Source organism: Rhipicephalus sanguineus, chromosome 3 (genome assembly GCF_013339695.2).
Source record: "Rhipicephalus sanguineus isolate Rsan-2018 chromosome 3, BIME_Rsan_1.4, whole genome shotgun sequence".
Taxonomy (NCBI): Eukaryota; Metazoa; Arthropoda; class Arachnida; order Ixodida; family Ixodidae; genus Rhipicephalus; species Rhipicephalus sanguineus.
In genome coordinates this window covers 185,462,664-185,488,794 of record NC_051178.1, presented here as the reverse complement: position 1 = coordinate 185,488,794, position 26,131 = coordinate 185,462,664, and the positions used below count along the sequence as shown (strand labels likewise).

Below are 26,131 nucleotides of genomic sequence, written 5' to 3'. Positions count from 1 at the left end.
ACCGGCGATGGGCGGGGTTTATATCCGGCGACTTCTAGGGCTCATTTTGCACTGAGACGCTCTTGTACAGTGCATTTTTCATACATGTATAGGCACGATAGACCCTCTACTTCTATTTTTTTTTTTTGTGTGAAAACGGCACGTTGTTGGGTGACCGTGTCATGGCCCCTTTAAGTACCTTCTCCTCGTGTATCTCCTGAAACAACAGCTTGAATAGGTGAAAACTATTTATTCCCCGTATTCTGCATGTACAACTTGAATTCGGTACGAAATAAAAAACTTAGCAAACGAACAAAACGGACATAGATTCTCTTTATTTGTTAACGAAGAGTAGGCACGGGGGGTGGGGAGGCACCCCCCGCCCCCCTCCTCCCCAGTCATCTAAAGGGGGCGCGACTTCAGTCCAATACCTTTACTCAGACGGACCTTTCACGTCATTTTTTTTTTATTCGCAGGGCTATGACAACGCATGTTTCTGACAGTAATGGCAACCAAGGATACCTGACGTTGCAATGAAAGGACTGTTTACCGTACTTCCCATCTTTACCCCCGAAAAGCCGGGGACCAACGCCAGGCCGCTTTGAAAAGCACGTCGTCGCTTCATTTTCCTTTTTGCATCCATTGGCGGAGCTTGTTTGCTTTTGGACTCGACCGACGGGAAGGAGGAAGGGGGAGGAGGGGGCTGCGGCGAAACTTGGCACCCGCACGCTTAGTGTAGAAGTGGTGAGGGTGGCGGCGGTGGCAGTTCAGGCAGGTTCAGGTGCGAACGTCTTTAACAAGCGCGGAAACGAAATTCCGCCCGCTTTTGGCGTTTTCGCCCTTCTGCTGATCGCCTAGCGTGAACGCGGTCTTAATCTTTTACCGCAAGTTTCATGGCGAATATCTGCGGAATCTTCAGCACTCTCGGATTTCAGTCCAAATGCCTTAGGCGTGCCAATTCGCCTGCTATAGTTCTTCAAGTGCAATATAAGTACCGTAAGGTGATCAGTTAAATTTAACTTCAGGAAATTTTGTTAGCTACTAATTAGTGATTTTAACAGTTATCCGCTGTTTACCTTTGAAGAAGTGTTCCGTTTTCTTCGGCAGCTCTATACAATTAAGAATTTTCTTAACGTGTTCTATGAAACACCTTTCATATAAGAAGGCATTCACACGCGCCAGGGCGGATGTAGCCCTGCCGACACCCGCACACGATGTGTAAAACTCATCTTGCTTGTATCACGATTCTCCAGAAAGCTTCATTCGAGTTATGCTCGGGACAAGTTGCACAAACTGAATTAGAGGCACAGCAGATTGTACGCACCATTTAGTAAGAAACAGAAGTAATGAATCACCTCTTGAGCACTTGCCCTCTTCTCCTGATTTTTACACCAGACCTGCAGTACGAAGTACCAGTTTCGAACACAACTCCAGTAATGTTACAACAAAAGACGAACGCTTGTTTTTATTTCGCGCAAATAAAAAACAATCACACCAGAAATATCAAGCTCTCCTTTGCAACAAACATCGGTGTGCTATTTTAGCCGGCATGTTCGTTTTGTGACTCAAAACGCTACAAGGCACATGGCACCATGCTTAGGGCAATTTTCCCCCAATGATACGCTAGGAATGGCACACGGCTTATAATACATGGCGATTTTGGCGTATTAACAGTGCAATACCCGCTTCAAGCGTGTAGTTTCAATTAGATATATCATCGAAATCATCGCACTCCACAGGATCCACTGGGAAAAAAATAATCAAAGAAGCCTACAAAAGTGGCATTTAAATATCATCGAGTTTCATGTACTGTGCAGCGCGCACGATGTACGGGTCGAAGGACGGAGAGTCCGTAGTTTGTACTCTGTGTACAAAACGAGTTAACATGTCATACAAGCACAGCAACCAGCAGGTTCTTGTGTTGGTTTCAGTGGTCAATTCAATATACACGCATGCTGTACACCTACAGCTTATTTGGCACGGGATGCGCAACATCAGTAAAGCAGACAGTCTCAAAGGGCCCCTAAACGACAACTGAAGATGCATGCAGTCAGCGCTTTCTTCCCAGAAGTATCTCCCTTTTTTTTTCGCCGCACTATGCAATGCCGACAGTGTAAGTGATGTTGCTCGGATACAAGCTCTCGATTAGTCCATCTACATGCGACATCAGTTATTATATGCCTAACATGACACATTGCCATGCAGTCGCACGTCCCTTTTCCATGTCTCGCTTGGCTGTCATGCGCGATGAACTGATTTCACCTCATATAGTAGGTTTTGTACCGTTAAAAACGCAGATAACAGCGTATAGCCAAAAAAAGTGTGAAGTCTCGATACACACAACTGCGAGTATTCTCATATTGTACACGTGTCTCATAAAGAAATAAGCGGCGAGGAGTACAGATAGCACCTGTATAGGAGGAGAAGCGAAGGTGAGAAACAAACCGCGCTTTCGCCTTCGAAGTTGAAGTCGTTCAGGGGTCCTTTAACGTTTGTAAAAAATGTATGTTGGGCTTCAAGCACCACAAAATAGCGGGTACTCTCAGACATGCAGGTTGCATGTGTGATGTTCACTACCTATCTTTCAAGGCACCACCGAGCTCGTCCATACGAAAAAAGGATACCTTATCACTTTTCGTCATGCTTTAAAGTAGCAATTTTATCGTGATGGTTGCAGGACCGGTATTTCTCTGCACATTTCCACCAGAACTTGTCATAAAAGCCCGACCGCGGTTGTCTCTGCAGAATCGTTCATATTGTGGCTGTAAAGCCACACGGGAGCACAACGCACATGTTACACGCCAGTGTCTTGGGCCACTGAAGAAATTCAGTGCATGCTCACAGCTGTAAAAAGACGCACGTTGAACACAACACGCAAGACCAGTGCTTAGCACCACGTTTGGCTTGGTCAATTCTTTGATAAAGGCATCCACTGGTCCTGTCCGCTGGTAGACATGAACGAGTGCTACATCACGTTGAAACTCATCTCTGAAGATAAGCGCGGACTGCTTATTCAGCACGTCGACGCTTGATCTTTCGGCTCCTGCTTACAGCAGCCGCACGATGTCTGACGATCTTCGTCGCTGAGAAGATCTTCGTCTTCGCTTTCACCACTTCCTCCTTCTGCCGCCTCACATTTCGTTCTAGCCTTCGTCTTCTTCTGCTCGTCAACTAGAGGCGAACCTTCGGGACCGTCCGAGATCACTACGGGAGATTTGTGAAGCGACGATGACGGGGCAGGCGCGTCCGAGTAGAAGTCGGACATGCGACCGCTGTGGTAAACGAGGCCCAGCTCGAAGACTATAGCGGCGAGCAGGATGGCGACGGACAAGCCGTGGTAGGCGTATCGCAGCCGATCCGTGTCGTAGAGCCAGCAGACACCCGGCTTGCCGCACTTGTCCTCCCAAACGAGACAAGCGGAGTCGAAGATGGCCCCGTAGAGCATCGGGTACGGAATGTAAGCTGCAAGAGGTAACGGAAAAGTAAGCGTTGGTAGTTGCAAGACACCAAGACAGCGTCGCCCATCTATGCACGTTAATCAGCGCAATGAATCAGCAAAATTATGTCTCTTACTGATCAGCGTAGGAGCTGGCAGATTCTATATTTTCCTTTAGTTTTTAAGAGACACTCGCCATACACAAGAACGCTTCATATTACATCGATATATACAACAAATCCCGGTTCATTCATCACACCTATCGGGAGCAGCATGCTTAGCGTAACCCCAGGGAAACTGTCTCGGTGCTCATTAAATAGCTTGTCTCTCTGTCTCTCTACCTACGTTGAAGGTGATGTCCTTCAACGTCTTTTGAAGGAAATAAGTATCCTAGCTTTTACTGTGCACATAGCACAGCTGCCCCGTAAAGAATTAGCAACAGACAGCCGGCGGCACACTTACTAAAAATACTGCTCAGGCCTTCTTGGACGCCCAGAGCCATCGCTTTCTCCTCGCGAGGTACAATCCTGCAAAGGGAACACATGTCTACTCTTTACACTTCTACACGATAGGCACAATAATAAAAACGTTCTAAGCAATGTAATAGCCTACGGTATAAGAGCTGCCATTTCACGAAATTTGCATCCTTCCTGGCACCGACCAAAGCGTGGCAGAAAAGTTTCTGCCCGAGTTCTAACTGCTTTTTTTTTTATTAGCCAATTTAAACCTCAATTTCAGTCACTAAATGATACGTTTTGACTATTCCTAAAAGCTACCCACATTATTTTTAAAGCCACAACTTTAAATTATTTCGTGCGGTGACGAGTCGACTCTCGCAATAAGACAAAACAACCCCCTGTTTTATAAAACGGTAGGAGCCCTAAATATAATGCATTGCCTAAAAAAGTAGTCAGATACACCCAGGTTGCCTTATTTTTAAGCTTTTCAATATTTCTCTAGATGGAAGCACCAACGAATGGAGCAAAATGTGTTGTCTTTGTAGTAAAATGGTGCCGAGAGGTGAGGTACATTGCCAGGATAATTTATTGGTTATCTTAGGCACAAGGAAAGTATTTAGAGAGTAATTAACACTCCAAAAATGTAGAACTTTTCGATGCCACTCAACAATCTATTCTCGCCTATACAAGAGGAATCGCTACGTAGACATGTTCATGAACAACGGAACGCAAGAAAGATTGCCGTGTGAGAGGCGCAGAACGCTCTCTGTCCAACATTCCGTGTTTCACTGCCGAAAATATTCCGAGCGCAGACAGTATACGCTGGCCCAGACTTTTCGCCCGCGGATGACGTCCAAAAAAAAAAAAACAACGCAGAACTATGTTTATCTTTGTAACATTGTTAGCTATCCGTCCTAACATCCCCATGTCGAGGTACGCAACAACAGCTGTAGTTTCTGGATATCTTTGGACGATATAGGCAAGCAGAGCCGCAAAATGCTTAAATATAAATTCTCGAAATCAAACTAGGACAATAATGAAATTGTAGTATAAGAGCTAACTTCCTACTTTTTTCAATCGATATCAACTTTTCTATTAAAATGCAGGGCATAACGTAATACGCGCGATTCGATGTCCCGTGTATATCTGGTTGACTTAATTACCTGAGCCCGACAATTGTGTGTCCTACAGTTGTGGTGCGGACGATGAAGCCTATCAACGATGACAATGCAATGAACGTCATCACATGGCTGCACGCGTCGGTGGTGCACAAACCCAGGTAAGGTGCCTCTTGGTCGGTTTCCTGGTACTCGTATTGGGCAGGTAGTCTTGGGAAACACGAACAGTTGCCGAGAGACACCGTACCGGATTCCTATGGAGAAAATGTAATAAGAAGCGACTTGAATCTTGAATACCAGCGTCTCAATCAGCCTCTCTCGCTTTCCCAATGTAGTACGTAGAATTCAATAGAATTCAAGCTTAGAAGGCGTTGTAATCGTTGTTTTCGTTGTTGTTGCAGTGTAGGCTTAAATGTTGTAAGACAGGGGTCACAGACTCGTCTCAGCTAGCGGGCCTCAGTCACGAAATTTAGTGTCCCAGTGAGCTGGGAGAGTGAAAAAGGTTGGAGAAAGGTTGGGGGCGGGGCTGAGTTGGAGCAAAATGCTAGCTATCGTTGCCCTTTGACGAAAGGTGTTTCCCATATGTCATTTTTGGGTAATTTCGAAAGGAGATTTGACGTCTGGTTTCTAGAAACATATCGACACTTATCTCACGAATGACTGACATCTCGATTCTTCAATCTAGTGTTTTTTCCACGGTAGTGTGTTCACACATGTTGACCGCATGGGATGCCTCACGAAAAGAAAAGAAAAAAAAAGCTTCATACCAGTCACCGCTGAGAAGCTCGTGAACATACTTATAAGAGAATAAAAAAAATATCGGACGAAGAAAGTCATGTGAGGGGCGGGCCGCATGCGGCCGACGGGCAATATGTTTGACACCCCTGTTATAAGGCCAACGCATCTAAACGAAACCTTCTAGGAGAAATGAAAACAAGAAAACGATATAAGTAATAAGCAGTAGCAGAAAGGTGGCGAATCATCAACAAGGCTGACGGCTGAAATAAAATGGCTGACAAAAAAAAGCGAAAACGTCAGTAGAAAAGCACGAGGCAAGCACATCAACCCCGCCACGACCGAATGATCAGAAGAGCGCAATAATTATCGAAAACTCCAGAGCGTCTTTCATCCCCTTCACCCCAACGTTTTGCTAACAGCGTGTTATAAATGTCTGAATCCTAAGTATACGTTTATAGACACGCAAGTGCGGCTTAGAAGACTTTTCCTCTTCTTGGTACCCCTTGTTAACACACAGAAACTTCCTGAGGCACTTGCGCAAATTGTGAAAGCTACTAAATAACTACTACGTAATGTACAGACGCATGGCTTCGCGCTGTCTTAAAACAACGCGCGTGCCGTGCATCTACCTTCCTGTCTGAAATTACGCGGCCGTTCCAGCACGTCAATTCGCCAACTGAACGGTCGGCTTCCGACTATTTCAGAAAGAAATACTCCGGGCAAAGACAACCTGTTAGTAAAGCTTAGGGAACACATAATAAACGGGTCAGCAGATTTGTTACAGCTGTCACTATGAGGCTTCGCAAGTGTTCTTCGAGAAAGACACATGTGTGCGTGCGTGCGTGCGTGCGTGCGTGCGTGCGTGCGTGCGTGTACGCGTGTGAGGACGGGCGCGCCCCCTTCCGCTTCCGAAGCCCCTATTGGATGAGCACACAGATTTGACACTCACTGTTGCAGATATCTTGGTGCAGCCCGCGTGACAAGGTGAAAAGAAAACCGTGTCTTTGACGGGGTCGCAAACGGGCTGGAAGTGCCTGGTGGTGCAGTTGCAGGTATTACTGCAAGCTACCTGTATCGACGACCTGAAAGAAGGAAAAAAGGATAGCCATCCCACGGGGAGTATTCTATAGTGAATGGATGAACGAGTGCATTGGTCTTGTACCCAAAACGAAAAAAATATTTCCAAGATATGCGCCAGTCTGCGTAACCGGTAGAACGAAGACAGCGAAACTGCATAAGTGAATTGAAGCACCCTTCAAAGTACTAGGGGTCTCTTTGGCGGCTTTTCTGAATGGCGATTGATCAGCCAGCGCCTCCTTTATAAAGGAGGCGTTTAGTAAGCGACACCCTTCCCTAATACTGCCAACGAACGGTGAGTAGCTCTAAGAACACGTCCTCGCCTTTTAACTCAGCAGTCGTACGAACTCTTCACTGACCTTCCAGGTGGACCCGGTAAAACATGAAGCGCATCAGAAGCAAAAATTATACACTGCACTCAATGTAGTGAGACCGCTAATTTGGCTTTCCTTGACAAATTATTCTTCAAGAACTCCATCGTCATTACTCTTGCGGTCCACTATTGAAAGAAGAAGTGAAGGTCTTTTTTGTTATTTCACAACCAACCTTAACGCTAGTAAGTGAATGTGACGCAAGAATTTTCGCAAGTTTTGGTTTTGCGTACACGCTGGCGGAATAAGAAGTCCTGAAACTTTCCACTCAGACTCTCTTAAACCGTCAAAACGCGCCGTATTCAATCTTTGTCGGTAAAAAATGATATAAGACCTCGAAGATTCTATTGAAGTCTATGACATCAGAGCCAGCAAGTGCGGCGTTGTCACCCATTTTCTCCCATTGACCCTTTCCCGGCTTAGCAAGCGCCTTCTCGTGGTAAGAATTATGTTTTTTTATTATGGAAGCGCTATTTTTTAATTTCATTAAAATAATGTTCTGTTTAGAAGCGCTTTTAACAAAAAAAAAAACAAAGAAGAACTCGCTAGTAAAACAAACAAACAATTGGCCAGAGATGTAGGTAAGTGAAGTAATTTCTACAGGCAACGGTAATTATCTTTCAATGAAAGTAGTCTGGGACACCGATGCAGATTATTTGCTGACTGTTTGATACCGAGTACACTGTAACTTATCCGCAAAAAGAAGACGGCTGTGCAAATCTCCGTGACAGCGATGTAGGTAGCTCACTCTGTGCGGATACGGTTCTTCACCAATAGACACGCTGTCCTCAATAGGTATACTACCGATATATTCCAACATCTGCTCTAAACGGATTATGTATGCCATGAGTGAGGCATACTCGTCGTATACTGAAGCTCTTATTTGGCGTGTTGCAGGCCACTTCTAATAGATGCATCAAATGGCCGTGTGAGCGCACCGTCTTAAGCTAGCAAAGTGATATGTCGTGCGCCTCCGCGATAAGGCTTGGCCGCGTGTCTTGCGCCGCGGCCACGGGTTGTATTATCACCCTTACTGTGGCTAAATAGCGCCGGCATTGTAGCTGGCGCGTGCATTTCTTGTTGTAACATTGTCGCGGGCAGTTCGCCCGTCGTTTGAGTTGTTGGCATAATAAAGCCTCAGTCTTCGCTCGCCGTTCGTTGGGCTGCTCTTCCGTCAGACACGACATAGACTGGCGACGAGTGTGGGACCTACCAGCATGGAACAAGCTCCAGCCTGGTAACAACTGGAACCCGCTGGCGGATTACCCAGCCGTGAAACAGCCGCTGGGGACGACATGGCCAAGGCGACTGCCGCTAGGCGACGGGGCCAAGGCGAGGGCAACCGCAAGTTTTCAGCTGGGGCTAGCAGAGCCATTTGATACCTCGACAGGCGATTGGATTAGCTATGAGTAGCGTGTGCAGGCTTATCTCCGAGCCAACGATGTCCCCGATGAACGGAAGGTAGACGCGTTCATCAGCATAGTAGGTCCGCAAACTTATGCGCTTCTGAAGTCGCTTACCGCCCCAACAAAGCCGTCCTCACATTCTTTAGAAAGCTTGTGCGAGTTGCGCCGTAAACATTTGTCCCCTCAACGGTCAGTCATAGCCGAGCGAGCGAAGTTGCATCGTCGAATACAGAAGGAACATAAAACAATGCCGCAGTACGTGGCAGAGTTACGGGCGCTGGCCCAAACGTGGGAGCTCAGAGACAGATTTGTTTGCGGGTTACTGCGAGTCGACATTCAAATACACTTATTTTCGGAGGACAAGCAACTCACGTTTCAACGAACTGTTTATCGTGCTACAGCCTTGGAAGCTGCGTTCATTACCGCTACAGCTACTTATTCGAAGCCCGGTAGCGAGTTCGAAGTTCACCAGTTGCCGACCAAGGAAACCACGAAATGCTCCCGCTGTAATTCAAACCCCAAGGCCAGTACACGTCTACACATTAATGCGACCTGGTTTTTCTGTAACAAGAAAGGGCACATTCAGAAAGCCTGCCGGCGTCGGAAGCAGCAGCATAAGGGGAAGCGAACAGCCCCGCACGTTCGAGTTTTGCAGCCGTTGGAACCGCCCCTGCAAAGTTCTTGTGGCCAAAGAGGTAGAAACAGGAGAGCCCATTATGCTTGGCGTAATTGTAGCAGGGAGTCCTTTGCAAATGGAGCTCGACACGGGAGCCGCTGTCTCAGTAATATCCCTGGGTCAATTCCGTTCACTTTTTCCGTCAGTGCCGCTTAGGAGGACTAGCCTGACGCTCAGGACCTATACTGGGGAACCTGTGAAGCCATTGCTTTTCTGCAAGTTGAGCACAATGATCAGTGCCAGCAGTTACCGCTATACGTGCTTTCTCAAAGTGGTCCAGCATTGTTTGGGCGCAACTGGCTTCAGCAAATGCGCGTCAACTGGAAGCAAGTCCGCGGACTAAAATAGTTGTCGTTTGAGCCATTGCTAAGCGCGGAAACTCCCCCTGAGTTACAAAGGTTGCTTGACAAATATAAGGATGTTTTCACGAACGAGCTAGGAACCATCCGAGGCGAGAAAGCAACTCTCATTTTGAAAGAGGGCAAGACGCCCAAATTTTTCAAAGCTCGCAGTGTGCCATTTTCTTACAAAGCAGCAGTGGAGGAGGAGCTGTCGAGACAGGTACAGATGGGCGTGTTGGTACCAGTAACAAGTAGTGAGTACGCCACTCCAGCAGTGCCAGTCGTGAAGCGCGACGGGTCGATGAGAGTACGCGGGGATTACAAGCTGACGCTCAACCCCGTACTAGACGTAGAACAATACCCGTTGCCTAAGCCCGATGAGTTGTTTGCAGCCCTGGCTGGGGGACAGCAATTTTCCAAAATTGATCTCAACAGGGCTTACCAAAAGGTGGAAATGTACCCGCTGTTAAAACAGTATCTCACGCTCAACACACACAGGGACTTTAAGCCGTAAATCGTCTGCCTTTCGGGATCGCGTCTGCACCCGCAATTTTTCAGAAGATCATGGATAACGTCTTGAAAGGACTGAACTTCGTGTTTTCTATATCGACGACATCTTGATTACGGGATGCTCAAAGCAAGAGCATCTGCAAAACTTCAATGCCGCTCTAAAAAGGCTGTCAGAACGTGGCTTCTGCGTAAAGCCAACGAAGTGCAAATTTTTTCGCGACGAGCTGACGTATTTAAGCCATGTAATCAATAGGCACGGCATCCATCCAACAGACGAGAAACTGGCCGCGATAGCCAAGGCACCGGCGCCAGCCGATAAACATCAGCTGCAGTCACTGTTTGGTCTTATCAATTATTACGGAGAGTTTGTTCCCAACTTATCCACTGTTCTCTCTCGCTTGACCGGGCTCCTGCAAAAAGACGTAGCCTGGAATGCAGATTGCAATCGCGCCTTTCAACACATCCAGCAGCTGCTTTCGTCTGCTCCCATCTTGGCGCACTATGATCCAGGCCTACCTCTACAGTTATCTTGTGATACGTCGGCTTACGGGGTGCTCTTTTGTCACACGTCTTCCCCAACGGTCAGGTCAGACCTGTAGCCTATACCTTGCGCACATTGAGCCGCGCTGAAAAAGGCTATAGTCAGCTAGAGAGGAAGCGCTCGCGCTTGTATTCGGTGTGAAAAAGTTTCATTACTAGCTCTATGCAAGGCATTTTGTTCTGCTCACGGACCATAACCCATTGGCTACAATTTTCGGTCCTAAAACGGGCATACCGCCAACTGCCGCCGCAGGACTACAACGGTGGACAGTTCCTAGTCCTTTTTATTAAAGGTCCGCCTATTCCTTTTAGGGGCGTAGCTCCTCTTAGTCTAACCTTGTCACGTCTCCGTTGTCCGGCGTATCTCCCGGCAGCCGGCAGTAAACGGCAGTATCTGTCCGGTGGTGGTGGTGGTGGTGTGCGGCGTGACCACCCTTACTGCGCATGCGCATACCCTCTCCACACACCTCCTCTCCCCTCCCCCTCACCACTCACCCTCTCCCCTCCCCCTCTCCTATACCCCTCTCCACTTCCCCTCCCCCTCTCCCATAACCAGTCTTAAAAACGGAGGGGGCGTGCACACATGAAGGCTCCCTAAAGACAATGCGCCGCGACAGTACGTGATATGTATCGCCCTCTCCTCTCCTACGCTCCCCCCTCTTTCTCCTCTCCTACGGTCCCCCCCCCCCTATCTTGCCTCGCGGCGCAGCGGCGCCGACGCAGGCAGCGTCGCGGCAGCGTCTTGATTGAAAAAACCGACCGCTCGCGCTGCACAACCGTTCACTGACCAACCCGTATATATAGGCACTGGATTTTGACCTCCAAGGTAGTGCGTGTGTGCGATTTCTCCTGTGCGTGATTAAACAATGAAAATTCACAGCGTACATGTAAAATTAAAGTGAGCTGCAAGTCGTCATAACTCTCATCGAACCTTTAGTATAAACGCGCCCGATCTCACGTCGGTGATGATGTACTGGGCAGAATTCACGGAAGATTCACGGTTTACCGATGAACCTCCGCAGCTTCGCCCACTCATCATCATTCACTCCGTGGATATGCTGTGATATTTTTTATTAAAAATCCGGCCCTCTGCGCAGAACGTTGACGCTGATTGTTTATCAAGGCTGCCAGTCACACAAACGACTGTCGCAGATCAGGAAGAATCGTTTTATGACCTTCGTTTTGACACTATGCCGGTCAACAGTCATGACATAGCTCGCGAAACTTCAGGTGATGCTACATTGCGTACGGTGACGCAGTACATTCGGTCAGGCTGGCCGCGCAGGGTCCCTGACGAGATCAAGGCTTTTTTTTCATAGACGACTGGAACTGTCTGTACATCGAGGATGCATTATGCTTGGGATGCGCGTACTCATTCCCAAAAAAATTCGCGTGTTCATCTTAGACGAGTTGCACCAAGGTCATCCAGGTGTTGTGCGCACCAAAGAACTAGCAAGGAGCTATGTTTGGTGACCTACCATCGACAATGATATTGAGCGCTTCACCGCATCTTGTGTGGCGTTTTGCCACCTGAAGCGCCTTTGCATCCTTGGGCCTGGCCTACGCCCCTTTGGCAGCGACTGCATGTGGACTTTGCCGGCCCAATGAGCGGAGTGATGTACTTCGTAGTGGTGGATGCTCATTCAATATGGCCAGAAGTGTTTCCGATGCGCACAACCACCAGTGAAGCAACCATTTCATGCTTACATGAACTATTTTGCAGATTCGGATTCCCCTAAACTTTGGTATCGGACAACGGCACCCAGTTTACTTCTGCAGATTTCCAGGAGTACCTGCAGTGAGTAGGAACCCGGCACGTGAGAACCGCTCCTTACCACCCGAGCAGCAACGGTCTGGCAGAACGTTTCGTCCAGACGCCCAAGGCTGCACTTCGGAAGTCCAACCGCGCCACGTCGCCGTCAGATCTCGCAGACGTTTTCCTGGCGTACTGCAACACTCCGCAAGCAACTACGGCAGAGGCACCCACTGTTTTGCTGTTGGGGAGGCGCCTCAGAACAAGGCTGGACCTTGTGAGGCCTTCTGTGGAAGACACAGTCGCCTACAAGCAGTTCCGGGAAGCCAGTCGTCGTAGACGTCGCGAGAGCACGTTCCGCGAACGTGACCTCGTGCGTTGTTCGCAACTTTCGCCGTGGACCAATGTGGTTCAGTGCTACTGTGCTTGCTAGCACCGGCCCAGTGTCCTATCGTGTGAGTGTCTTGACTCCTCGTGATGTGTGCGAGTGGGTGCGTCACCGGAATCATATAGTGCGTGCTCCGGACACAGACGACTTGGTGATTACCGACTCACTTTCGCGCCGAGGACCCCGTGACAGTGAGCACAAGCCCTACCGGCACGACCGAACCAGTAGAGCAGCCATTGGCTGCTAATCAGACCGCTGAACAATGTCGCCGGTATCCGCAGCGTCAGCGCCGAGCGCCCGACCGCTACAGCACCTAGCCCCCGGGACTATAAGCAAGTGAGGAGGAGATATGTCGTGCGCCTGCGCGATAAGGCTTGGCCGCGTGTCTTGCGCCGCGGCCACGGGTTGTGTTATCACGCTCACTGTGGTTAAATAGCGCCGGCATTGTAGCTGGCGCATGTATTCCTTGTTTTAACATTGTCGCGGGTAGTTCGCCCGTCGTTTGAGTTGCTGGCATAATAAAGCCTGTTTTCGCTCGCCGTTCGTTGGGCTGCTTTTCCGTCAGACACGAAACAATGTAATTTCCCGGAGGTACGGTTTAGTGGTACGTTTCTACTGTAGCAAGCCGCCAGGCCATCCCCATCGAGTCATGTACTGTGGTTTAGAAAATACTCGCACGATGATACCAAAAAAATACCATGTGACATGCCCGCTTGCACGCCCATGCCTGCCGTGACTGCAATGCTCCCTAACCTTCCGCGCGCAGACGGCCATAGCAATTGGGCGGGTGTGTTGACGCTTGAAAGGCGACAGGGCAGCGACGATTGTGGTGGCCGTGCGATGACGTACCCGTTGCTCGCGACAGCACAAGTGATAATCGCTGCGTCTGCTTATCGCACCGCCGCAAGGTAAGCATATATCGTTTGTACCCTGAACGTTCGGGAGCACTGCAATCGCGGCAAGCAAGCTGGCATCTCATGTTGCATATTTTTGTATTTGGCGGGCTTCTGTATTAATCAGAGAAACACTATAATTCCTAATGGATAGAAAGTCAGAAACTGTCCATAATCGGACGTTTCGCAAACCGATCGATCTACAACTTTCTCATTGGAATTTCTTGTCCAGCTTCGTTGCTTCGAAAGTTGATTAATATTGCTAAATTAAGCAGTTGAGCAGGAAACAAAGAATAGTGCGACTTACTCCATGCAACAGTCAGCAACATGCATTTCGTCACGCCGTCATAGAGTGCGCCGGCATATTTTTAAACTCCGGCTACATAGAGTTAACTGGGATACCCTGTATACTATATTTCATACAGGCCTCCCAGGTAGAGACAAACTGTTCTGAAACTGGCAGATATGAATAAAAAATGGATTGCGACTCCCCTGGGGGCAACTTTAGTAAAGCCTCGCGAATGGCCTCTGTCGGGGATAGCCCCACGTGATTTAGAACATCCTGGACCTCTAAAATTGACAAATCTAGCAAACCGGCACAGAAAAACGTGAGTTCAGTTTCAATTTCATCTTCACGGACACTTCTAAATTTTTCACGCGGTGTGCCCTGTTTACCGTTTTCATTACCCGTGGCCGGGGACGGTGCTGATGGTGCCAGCCAGCCGTATGGCTTCGCAGCCAATGAAGGCGCACGCTACGAGGCAGGCGAGCTTGGCCACGTCGCAGAGCGTCGTGTACAACGTCACAAGGCGAGGCCTTGGCCTGAAGGCGTGCAGGGCCAAGCCACCCATGCCAAGCCCCAGGGCGTTGGTTACCATCAGTACGGGACCTGCACGACATCACAAAAAATTACACATCTCCCCCTACGGGCAACCATGGTGGGATGCGAAAGCATCGCGGGGGGGTGCGCCTCGAGTTTCCGTTTCTCTTATGTGACTTATGAGACGGTGGTTGTCGATGCGTTTAAATTACCGCTTGCCGGCGTTGCCGTTTACATTCAGCTTCACGAGCGTCCATAGCGCCGTTGCGAAGGAGAGTGCAACGCTTGCCGGCGTTGCTGTTTACGTTCAGCTTCGCGAGCGTCCATTGCGCCGTTGCGAAGGAGTGTGCAACGGGAGCGAGCGCGCGCCGCATTATATACGAGCGCACAGCTGTGGCGGAGAGGAGAAACGAAGCGGCGGCAGCGCTCACGCCACCTCCTCCACCCTACCTCCTCCCACCTCCTCGCGCTCACGCGAGGAGAGAGGGGAGAATTGGCGCAATGCGCAGTATGGGTGCGGACGCCGCAGAACGGACACTGCCCCGAGCATAAGATGCTTTCGCATCTAAAAGCGGCGATGCACCGCACTGGTAGAGTCTCCTTTATGCGCTGCATCGCCATATCTAGTTGCATGCACAATTCCAAGTATCTGAAGTGCTTTTTATGGCGCTGTATTGCTTGTAGACATAACCATGCAGGCAGGGCCGTCCCCTCAAAGAACTATAGTCGTCTTCGGGTCACCAAATGATCTTAAAGACAACCTATTCGCAAAGCATGGACGCGATGCGCGCAATTATATGCAGAGCACTTCTACGTGACTCTATTTCGACTACTGCTTACCAACCGCAATTGATGTTAAAACCCACGATCTATTTGAAGTATTGAGTACAGAGACATAAACGTAATCCACCATGGCGTTCATCATAAAGGCATCATTAAAGCACCGATCCTGGAGGGTTCCTTTGACTTTTTATTATAACTTTCTGGCACTCTATGACACTGGATGTTCAGGCGCAAGAAAAATTTTCGATTTATGGCTTTCCAAGATACTTACACCCGACCGTAATTTTCGAAACTCCTATGCACCAAAGCAGAATACCTTATCTCAAGTGCGTAGTGTTTGACTTGTGATGATAAACCAGCCATCAAGCCAATCTCATTCTCCTGCATTTAGTAAATGTCGGATTGTGTAAGTCCGATTCCCAGCTTCGAAAGACAATGTAACCTGCTTCCGCTGTTACACCCTGAGTACTCAAAATAGCATGCGCATGACATTTCCATCTCTTCTGTTTTCGTGCCAACGCCTGCCAAAACGAAACACTGTATTACGATAGCAGTAAAGACGCTTTCTTAATTTTCCCACGCACCTAAACAAATCTATTCTCCAACTAAACGAACACGTTGACTTGACATAATACAGGATAGATCTCAAATCCGGCCGAGGAAAACTGTTCGGTGGCAAAAGCACCCAGTTAACTGTTCGATGAGCTTACCGATGAGAAAGCTGGCTTGGGAGGCAGAAGTCCTGAATTGGACTTCGACGTACTTGGAGCTCATCATGGCGTGGCCCAAGGTCGCGTTACTCGCCAACAGCCAGTAAATGAGCCGGAACACGTAAGCCGGGTTCCCGAACAAGGTCCGTAGCGAACGCCAGAAGGTACTCATCCCTGTGAAAGCCGCATGTATGAGCACACAGTGAGCCGAGGCAGACTCGTCCAACCGAAATTTTGCACATTCGACATCTACAGCCGCTATAAAATGATTCATTCATTCATTCATGCATTCTAGAGTTGAATAATGGGCGTGTTGGTACAGCATACTGTACGGTGTATTGCACAACATTGACAGTACACAAGGTAGAAACACACCAGCCCACCAGGGCGCCCACTTGCGGCCTCAACATCCAAGGAGACGGACTGTCCAATAGTGGCCATTCCTTCTCGTTTTGACATTCCATCTCGTTGGACACTCTGTCTCGTTGGACATTGTCTCGTTGGTAAATCCGCCTCGCAGGAGGGTCAGTCTCGCACGCGACCGGTTTGACGCTCCGTTTCGTTGAATATTCAAGCTCTGAATCAGTGACGTCCCGGTGTGTGCCTTTTCCGTTGTATCCAGTTAATGTTGTGTAATCTGCCATACAGTATTAACTATTTCATTCATTCCCTTAATTAGGAGGTTTTACGTGCCAAGACCGATATATGTATAATCATCAGGCACATCTACGAATTAGTTTCGGCCATTCGAGGTTCTTTAACGTGCACCCAAATCTAAGTACGCGCAGGTTTTTGCATTTCGTCTCCATTGAAGTGCGGCGGCAATGACCTGTAATCCAACCCGCATCTTCGTGCTTAGCAGCGAAACACCTTAGTCGCCAAACCATCACGCGGCTGAGTGATTGACTTTATAGGTCGAACCGAGATATTTGTGAGTCAATGTGTGCAGGGCCTGCGATCAATAAGGTTGAAAGCAGGGCTAGTTGGTGATTTATCATCATACCGTATGGTGAAGAAGCGCACTTTTGATGAGGACAAAGGGGACAAGAAAGACTTGCGATCAACTTCAGCCACCCAGGGTTCTTTGACGTGCACCTTACTTCACGATAAAGTTTCACGTTGGGTTCGTTGCTGCGTCATACTAAATTCCATTGGTCTAACGCATCTAAGACAAAACGAATAACGACACAGCGTTGTAAGTGTGTTTCTGTGTCGCTCTTCACCCCGTTCTGGATGCGCTCCGCCAATAGCATTTCAGTAAGGAAACTACGCCCTGTGCTACACATGTATTTCTCGTATGCTGCACAGAATCACCGTATAGATTTATCGACACATGGCGCATTTAAATGATGGCGGCATAGCCCGTCATGGCTTCCCTTTAGCCACTAACCATTGGCGTTCTCTGCGGGTGCTTCTCGGGCAGCACATCGTGAAGCCGGTGGCGACAAGTTGCGCGGGAACAAGAGTGCGAGAAATGCGGTTGCTGCCAGACAGGCACCCAGCACCACGTATCCCATCCACCAGGCACCCACCCAGCGAGGATCGGTCCGTTCCAGCGATGGGTCCACTGCGAAGCACCGCACAAGGCACACAGATAAAGAAGTGTTACATGTACGCCTACACGCCCGTTTACATATCGTACGACACCAAAAGAGATATTGGTAAGCAGAAGGGCTTAGTTTAATTAAAGAAAGAGTAGGTATGTGCGCGTGTATTCTTGATCAGCAATACACGCACACATACCTACTCTCTCTTTCACACATACGTACACACAAGTAGCACATGTGTGTTAGAGACCTTCTCCCTCCCCTTGAGCATAACTGACCCCCCCACCCTACACACACACACCATTAAGCAAGAGGAGACAAACTCTGAAAGATTTTGCGAAAATTAGTTTTTTTTTTTTGTAGCGCAGCCTGATCGGGGAGGATGACAATCCCTATTCATGTGGTTCGACCAACTTTTTCCTGGAACTCTAACTCTTCATTGTGAGATTGCTTCAATATTTAAACTTCCTATGCACTCTTGAGCTACTGCGCCAAGTTTTCGCACGTCGCCTGTCCGTGTGCTGGCCGAAAATCCGACAGCACGCAAAAATCCACGTTCACTGAACGACATTCGTCCACTACCTAAGAAAGTCAAGAATAATACATTGCCTTCACCAAGAATCTAAATGTATCCGCATTCCACGCGAGTGTCTTTGCTACGTTTCACGAAAGCGGCGATGCGTGGGTGTGATGTAACTCCCCGAATAACCAATAAATTCAATGTCATGCAACTACCTACAGGGGTGATGAATCAATCCTCAGGATTGGTGAAAAAACACATCCTGCGGAAAGCAGACGCTGCTGTGAACAGCTCAGCCAAATCTTGCAGTCGTGCGCGGCAAGGTAAGTTTGGAAGACTAGCGCGAAATTGCCACTTTCTCAAGCGCGTTCTCTTCACACAGAGGCCTAGGTGCGCTCACTCTCTTCGAAGCAGCCGGCGCCTGCTGTTTGGCGTCAGACAGCAGATCGCATGTTACTGACCAATAACGGACATAGATGAAGAGCGGCGTTTGAACCAGATGCACCTGCTGCCACGGAGTGCCACCCCGTGCTGACGCCGCGCTCTATAGTCTGCTAACATTGCACAGTTAGTCCCGTTAGTGCGCACAGGAATCAAGGTCATGACGCGGGCTGACGTAACTTCCGTTATCCCGTGCCATCCCTCCCTGTGTAGCTTCCAGCGTGCTCGTCGGGACGCGAGGAGAAAGCGTTTAAAGCGTACAGCAAATATTTGTAACCCCGCTCGTTCTTGATGTATTAGAGAAATTTTTGCGGCAGTCGATTCGTGAGGCTATTAACTCCGATACTGAGCTCACTCGATAATTACTTAGAAACGTGGTTCAGAAACCCTTTAACGACAAATAAACCGGTCGCAGTGGCTGCAGTCACAGCACGAGCTTAATAACAGTTTCGAAAGTGAACGTGTGGTTGAAACCGCCGATCGCTCTGACGTCCACAGTTCTCCGTTTGTAAAGAGGTGAAAAAAAAGACATTGCACTGATATCCTCGAATGCCATCCGACATAGCAACGTTAGCTGTGCAGCTGCACACAGACCTTGTCTGTGAGCTGCAGTCGTTCATGTCGCGAGGCTGCCAAAACGCGTCGTTAGATTACGACACCGAAGCGAAAACATCCGACTGCTGATCAGCAGCGGCAAGGTTGTATGTCGGACGAGCGTGCTTTTGTTGTCCGTTGTGACATTGTATCCGTCATACAACGTGACATTCAGCCAAAGGCTCAGCGGCTCGGAGCCAGGAAACCCCAAGCCACTGTAGCCACAATAACAATAACCTCACGAGGCGGTCGTTTCCGCCTCCCGTGATACGAGTCGTCATTGCATAGGAGCGGTAGGAAAGCATATGACCGTCGCTTTTTGTTCTCTCTTGTTGAAGCATAATGCGTCAGCTGATGTTCTGCTTTTCGATGTGCATCTTGTACACCTTCGTGGGCACTGCGCCAGTTAGATGGAGACTAAACAGAAACAGGAAGTTGAGCGGGAATGAAATGGGGGCATTCAGGAATGCGTGCAGTTTTTGCTCGGTGCGAGAAGACGACTTGTCCACAAAAACACAATACATAGCAGTTGATGGACCCGGTTTTGTCTACTATGCTTCAGATCACTGACTCATAATAAACAGATCACAGGTTCATGAAAAGACAACCTGTATACTTGTAGCAGGTTGTAGGACTTCGCTTAGAGGAGAACACTTACAGCGACAGCATTGGTTAGCAAAGGCGTGTGTCGCCTGGAAACCCACGCACGGAACGTCTGTGTTCTTCAATGTATTTCTAACTTGACGCAAACTTAACACTATCGTGATCGCGGAAAAATCGTTTTTTTTTTTTTAGATAGTTCAGAAAATATTTTTTTCCTGCCACAAAAATTAATTGATGCTAAAGTGTAGGGTATCAAAGTGTAGAAGACGAATTTGTCTTTCCAACAGTGTTAATTTCATAGAACAGATTTATTTCGAATATTCTCAAAAAATTATCAAACATAGAAAAATGCAACAGAAAGAAAAAAATCATAAGAACATCAATGCTACTCTGCACAGGGTAAACATTGAAAATAAAATCGAAATATGAATTTTCAACTTAAAGCCCTTGTAGAATTATACTGCAAATATAATATCTGCAAGTACAAAAGTTATTTACATATATATAAAAATAAAAGCACTAGTGCCTATTGCCACAGTGCGAAGCAGTTTCTCGATGCGGTGAAACAAAGGTTGACTCACGGTGCGTTGACTTTTCGAAAATATGCATCAACACATAATTATTTGTGTGGTTTCATGTCTCTCTGACGACTTCTGCAGTGAAAAACATCACGAAGAAGCCGCCGCGCGGCACTCCGGAGCGCTAGGTCAAGGTCACACTCCGCGCAGTCTTCGCGGAGAAAACTCCGCTCTTTCTTCAGGCAGCGCCAAATGCTCCCTCCCGAACAAAGTTGACACCTTGCAGATAAGAACTGTGACCTTTAGTACGCACCGGATACGTTTACGTCAACGTGCGGCAGCCATGAAACGGCCCAAGGAGAGAGCGAAACTTACTAGCGGATACCTGCTGATGTTCCGGGGCGGTTTGACGCACTATCGCCGTCCGTCCGTGCAACTCTCGGCTCTGACTCGGTCTTTAGACCACAACCGGCGTTCACTGGCGCAATAAAAGGACCAACTCTAAATTGTCCTCGCTTTCGTGGTGCGTTTTCGGAGGGCCGAGACGCCAGCCCTTGGAATCCGCCGGGTGATTGCAATCCCCATTAACGGGATCAGTGACACGGCCCTATCCGGGAGGGTCCGAATCACTGGCGTAGCCAGGTCGGGATGGGGGGGGGGGTTAAAACTCCTTGAAATTTTTCAGTTTTGCATGTGTATGTACACACGCACACATAAAAACGCACGCACGGACATACATAAAGTATGGTTGAACCCTCCGAAAAAGATTCCTGGCTTCGCTGCTGATTTGGATGTCCTTTCGTTGCTTTTACAAGAAGAAATTGTAACTGCCTTAGACTCAGTTACAGACACAACCGAAAAGAAGAAAAAGCTCCAACTATCTTCACACGGTGTAATGGTGAGCATTCACTTGCCGAATCGCATGTTGCAAGAATAAGCCGTATGCATTAAAGTATGCCCTACATGAACCGCGCTGTGCACATATGTATAACACACATTCAATGTTAACACCTTCAACAGTGTAGCTGTCATTTAGTATAAATGTATGTTGAGGAGAATATGCGGCATCGTCTCTATCTTGAAATCACTCACGAGGTCGTCGAGCAGGAAAAGCAATTCCTACAGATGGTCCAACACAATGGCACAACGCTTATATGTATTCGCTGCAAGGACGTACTACATACTTCCGTCTTGCATTGAGGACGCCGAAACAGCGACTTCACTTGTACACTTCCATCTTGCAGACGCGGAACACGTTCCTGACCTATATACTTTGATGCGCCTTGAGCGTGTCCACATATATTATTGCGATAGCAATTATATGGACAGTCTCGGCTGGATTTTGCCGTCGCCGTCGCCGCCGTCATGCACCGTATATGTATAAGTATGTATGTGTATATATATATATATATATATATATATATATATATATATATATATATATATATATAAAAGCCCCAAAGAAAAATAATTCAGAAAAATGCTTCCGAAGCGCGGAATCGAACCAGGGATCTCTTGCTCCGCAGCGAGTGGCGCTAACCACTACGCCACGAAACGCAGATCCTCCACGTAGCTAACGGCGAGCGTTATATACACACCATTTACCGCTGGACGGACTCAGAGACGGCAGGCGTAAGCGTTTCTTCATCACCAGCGAGATGGCGCTAGGAGCGCGACGGGCGCATTTAAAAGTCGTCGGCGAGCTCGCTCGCTTCTTATATTTGCGCAGGGAGAACCTTGCCTTTCCGCTGTCTGCTCGCGCGGTTTTCTCGTGGTGAAGGGAAGAGGGATGTTTCAAGCTTTCACCGTGATGTCCGCGCTCATGTTACGGAGCGTACGAAAGTCACTCGAGCTCAAGAGACGCCGCTAAACGAAAAAACGGAAGATGAGCGCGAACTATCAAGTGTCACAGCTCGACACTTGAAGCACGCTAGTTTCCTTCGCTGCTTCGGCCGCCTTTGCAACAGGAGCGCTGTTCAAACTGAGAGTATCCGTTGGCGAGCCTCACTTCGTATAGCATTAGTTTCTTGCTATCGCATTCATTGTTTCGCCCTTGCGGCGAAACTGTGACTTTTTGCTGATGATATTCACAGCTGTGAAGAATATTGTGTATTTTTTTTACTTCTCCTTTACGTTTTTTTTTTCACTCACGTTGACGTGACGATGTGTAGTGCGCATGTGGCAGCATGCATTGCTTTTCCATATATTGCCTTGTTGCAATAAAATTCTTGTTTTTTTTTAATTTCGAAAGCCTGCCCTTCGGCATAGTAATTGGTGGTGTCAAAAATAGACATGCAAATTTGCTCCGTGTATAAAGTTCAATAATGATCGGTGGTAAGGTCCACGGATCCAGCGGTCGACGTCAGTTGTTCGGCCAGGCCTGAGGACCGTTGCACGGAGGTGGCGAAGACGGCTTAGTTGTAGGCCTGTGCAAGTCCACAACAAGTGTGTGGCAGTGACATCGCGGATTGGGGCGTCACAAAATGGGCACGACGTACCATATGGGCCGCGGGAATGTTACGCCCAAAGGGTGGTCGCAGATGGGGTAAGCGCAACCCCGACACGAAGCCTCAGCATCGTAACCTCCTCTCGGCGGCTTAAACCACCAGGGAGGTCTGACCCACACGGAGGTATAAGATATCGTGTGGTACGTCGGAGGCTTTCTTTTTCCCGAAGCATCTGTCCGAAAATTGTTGTTAGCGCATCGTGTGTCGTTCCTTCCCTGTCATCGTCCTATAAGCGCTGTTATTAGGGGCGAAGCTCCTTATGCCGTGGGTCTGTCCATCCTCCGTTTGTAGGTTTGTTTGTTTGTAGTAGCCACCTCTATTTTGTGGGAAGCGCGCGTTCTGGTATGCAGTAGAAGAAGAAGACGACGTTGACGAGTGAGACTCTCGTGCGTGTTCGCCTGTGTGGCATTCTTTCTTCTTTACTGCGCGCGTTCTGGTATGCAGTAGAAGAAGAAGACGACGTTGACGAGTGACACTCTCGTGCGTGTTCGCCTGTGTGGCGTTCTTTCTTCTTTACTACGTCTCGTGTTTTCAACGACACCCGAAGACAACATTTCAGAAGTAACGCGCCATGAGGCTCCCTCTTGGCACGCTGTCTCTTTAGCTCGGAGTCGCCAGATGGAAGACAAGGCTGCGGAACGGAGGGCACGGAAGGCGGCGGCAGCGCGCGCTCGCAGACAGAATCCTGAGGTGAGAGCCCGCGAGGCCGAAGCTGCACGTCGACGCCGCGAAGCAGATTCCGCCGTTCGAGCCCGCGAAGCCGAAGCTGCTCGACAAGCTGCACGGCTGCGGCGAGAATTGACCCCGCCGTTCGAGCCCGCGAGGCCGAAGCTGCTCGACAAGCTGCACGGCTGCGGCTTGTCGCGACGTGCACTACCACACAATTACACACAATTACACAATGCCGTGTTACACGGCATTGTGTAATTATGACAAGTACAAGAATAGACCATTTGTGTTAGTTGGTGATCTGAATGTCGATATTACCGAAAAGAAAAATGAATGGTTTATACAACATATGGCAGCCAAATATGCTCTCACGTGCACGTCCTTTGATCATGTGAAACCAACGACCATCCGAGGGACGTGTATAGACCTGGTATTTTCTCATTTCTAGTTGCAACCCGTACAAGAACCGCTGTCCCTTCATTTCACGGACCATAAAGCCGTGATAATGAAGCGACAACGCAAGCCCAGCATTATCTAATTAAGAAAAATAAAAGTTTGATGTTTGTAATATACACACAGTGTTTCTCACTCTTCATATGATGATTGATGGGGCGTTACACAGAACATTCACGGTTTACCGATGATTCTCTCCGGAGCTTCGCCCCACTCATCATCATTCACCACGTGGATATGCTGTGAATATTTTTTCCCCTCCCGTTTACTTGTTCAAGTTCAGTCTAATCTTTGTAGCGATTCCCTTTGATAGAGAGCTGACTCGTCCACCCGGGGATGGTTTCATTCCCGACGCGGCCCGAAACCACAGGCCCTCGCTTTAAGGTGCGGTGCGTGCTCCCATACTGCGCCAGTTCTTCAGAGGCTTGTTGACGGCGGATAACTACAATGTGCAGTTGCACGCTGCGGGTCGTTGCTCTGTCCTTTGCAAGGAGCTGCCAACGCTCTTTTGATGAGTCATCATGCTTCAAAGGCAAGTCTTAGATACGAGCCCTCCAGAGCCGCTAGCTATAGATATCCGCAACTCAACCTTCAAAGACCATCGCGGCATGGGCGTTGCTGTCAGCATGCCGGAGGAACGTTCGCCTGGACTGGCCGAGTACGCATCCATAAAGCTGCCTTTAATTAAACGCCGGTGAGCAGTTGCGTGACTGAAGTGGACGCACATCAGTCCGTCGGACTCGTTCTTGGAAAGCGGTGGGACGCGACTCGCCTTCAGTGAGTTCAAACACGAAGGCTGAACTCGTGCGTCATTATTGAGTCCCTTCCCAAATGGAGTGCCACCACCACGCTAGGGAATCGAGCCAGCCCCTTCCTCCTTAGCAGTATAGAACGCTGTGGCCACCAAACGAACATAGCGGGTAGTGCCCAGCCGTAGGCGATTATAGGCGGCGATTTTTAGCCCTTACGGTTTGCATAGGACATGCATAACCTGTATTTCTAACCACCAGGTGGAGTTAGCTAAAATACTTGGCTATTGTAATGAACAAAAGCCACATACATGGACTCACATCGAGGGTCCTCATAGTAGCGCAGGCACAAGGATCCCAGGGAGTAGCCAAGCGTTGGTCCGGCCAGCCTTAGTATGGCAACAGTGGCTGCGAGGAGAAAAATCGAAACGAACGTTGTTGCATAAAGTGATGTCCTCGAATGACAATCGGATTATTCCATCAACCAGCGCTTCAAAAGCGGCGGACCAATCTAAATTCTACATTTCACTAATAATACCAGGCATTCACAAACTATTAACAAATAATTGCCGGACACTGAACACGTCGTTTTGTACAGTGGAGTTATGTTTCAATAGTGACACTCTTTCGATCATTTAACGTACACATTTAAAGCCAACTAAGTTGCTTATCTGTAATAGTTAGTGTAAAGGTCAATAGAAGACACATATGTTACGAACTTCGTTAAAAACTGTCTCTATACGCTACCGGATAAATTTCCGCGGCAAAGAATGGAAAATTATACAGGGGTGAACCTTTTAGGCATGTGTTACTACGCCAAGTAACAAAGCAGAATATGACGGCGTTTCTAGAAAAAAGTTACCTTGAGAAACCCAAAAGAGAGGAAGGAGAATTCTTAAGCTTAAGCTAACACTATTCAGAGTGTTCGAAGTGGCTAAAAAGTAGCCATGGAGATAACCTAAAATTTTCACCGCGAGACAGGGTGGTAAAAAGCCAATTCGGTGCATAGTAGCCACCATCAGCAACTCTCCACGGGCCATAGAGTCACGAGCAGCTACTTTGCGCATCATATCGAACCCAATCTCCTGACAATAAAATTGACGCTTTAACATGCACCTGCCGTACTTCTTCGTCAAGCCATCTCCTCCGCTGTCAAATTTCCCCCCTGTGTAATCAAAGGAAAGTCGGCTAGTGGTTGAGGCCTTAAAAACAAAACTGTGTCTCGTCAGCCGCATTAGCAAGAGATTACGACGGTCGTTCTTTAATCGACTCTAGAAAAATCTTGAGAAGGGGTCGCCGAAAGGGTCTACGTCATCTTACTTCCTTCCATGCAGTCGTATGCTCCATTAACAAAATTTCGAGCGCACGCCCAGCTACGGGACACACGAGAGCATAAGTCAGCTTGCCAACCTTGAACAGTGTACAGCATAAGTCTAGCTTCCCACTCAAAAAAACATGTTTGATCCCTCTGTCATAGGAATCGGTATAACACGAAAGTAAAACGTATCTTCACAGACGTAGTTGAGCGTTTGT

General features: G+C 48.3%; 1 protein-coding gene across 1 annotated transcript in view; it reads right to left on the bottom strand.

The window, feature by feature from the left end:
• Nucleotides 1–1,418: 1,418 nt before the first annotated feature.
• The window catches only part of LOC119386180 (solute carrier organic anion transporter family member 74D-like), a 37,829-nt gene continuing 13,116 nt past the window's right edge, over nucleotides 1,419–26,131 (bottom strand). Inside the window, exons 3-10 of the mRNA XM_049414243.1 lie at nucleotides 24,920–25,006; nucleotides 17,388–17,564; nucleotides 15,998–16,171; nucleotides 14,372–14,573; nucleotides 6,679–6,811; nucleotides 5,037–5,245; nucleotides 3,878–3,942; nucleotides 1,419–3,441 (exon numbers count right to left, since the gene is read on the bottom strand). Of these exons, the coding sequence (XP_049270200.1) occupies nucleotides 2,993–3,441; nucleotides 3,878–3,942; nucleotides 5,037–5,245; nucleotides 6,679–6,811; nucleotides 14,372–14,573; nucleotides 15,998–16,171; nucleotides 17,388–17,564; nucleotides 24,920–25,006 (1,496 nt within the window). The 3' untranslated portion in view covers nucleotides 1,419–2,992. The remainder of the gene's footprint in view (nucleotides 3,442–3,877; nucleotides 3,943–5,036; nucleotides 5,246–6,678; nucleotides 6,812–14,371; nucleotides 14,574–15,997; nucleotides 16,172–17,387; nucleotides 17,565–24,919; nucleotides 25,007–26,131) is intronic.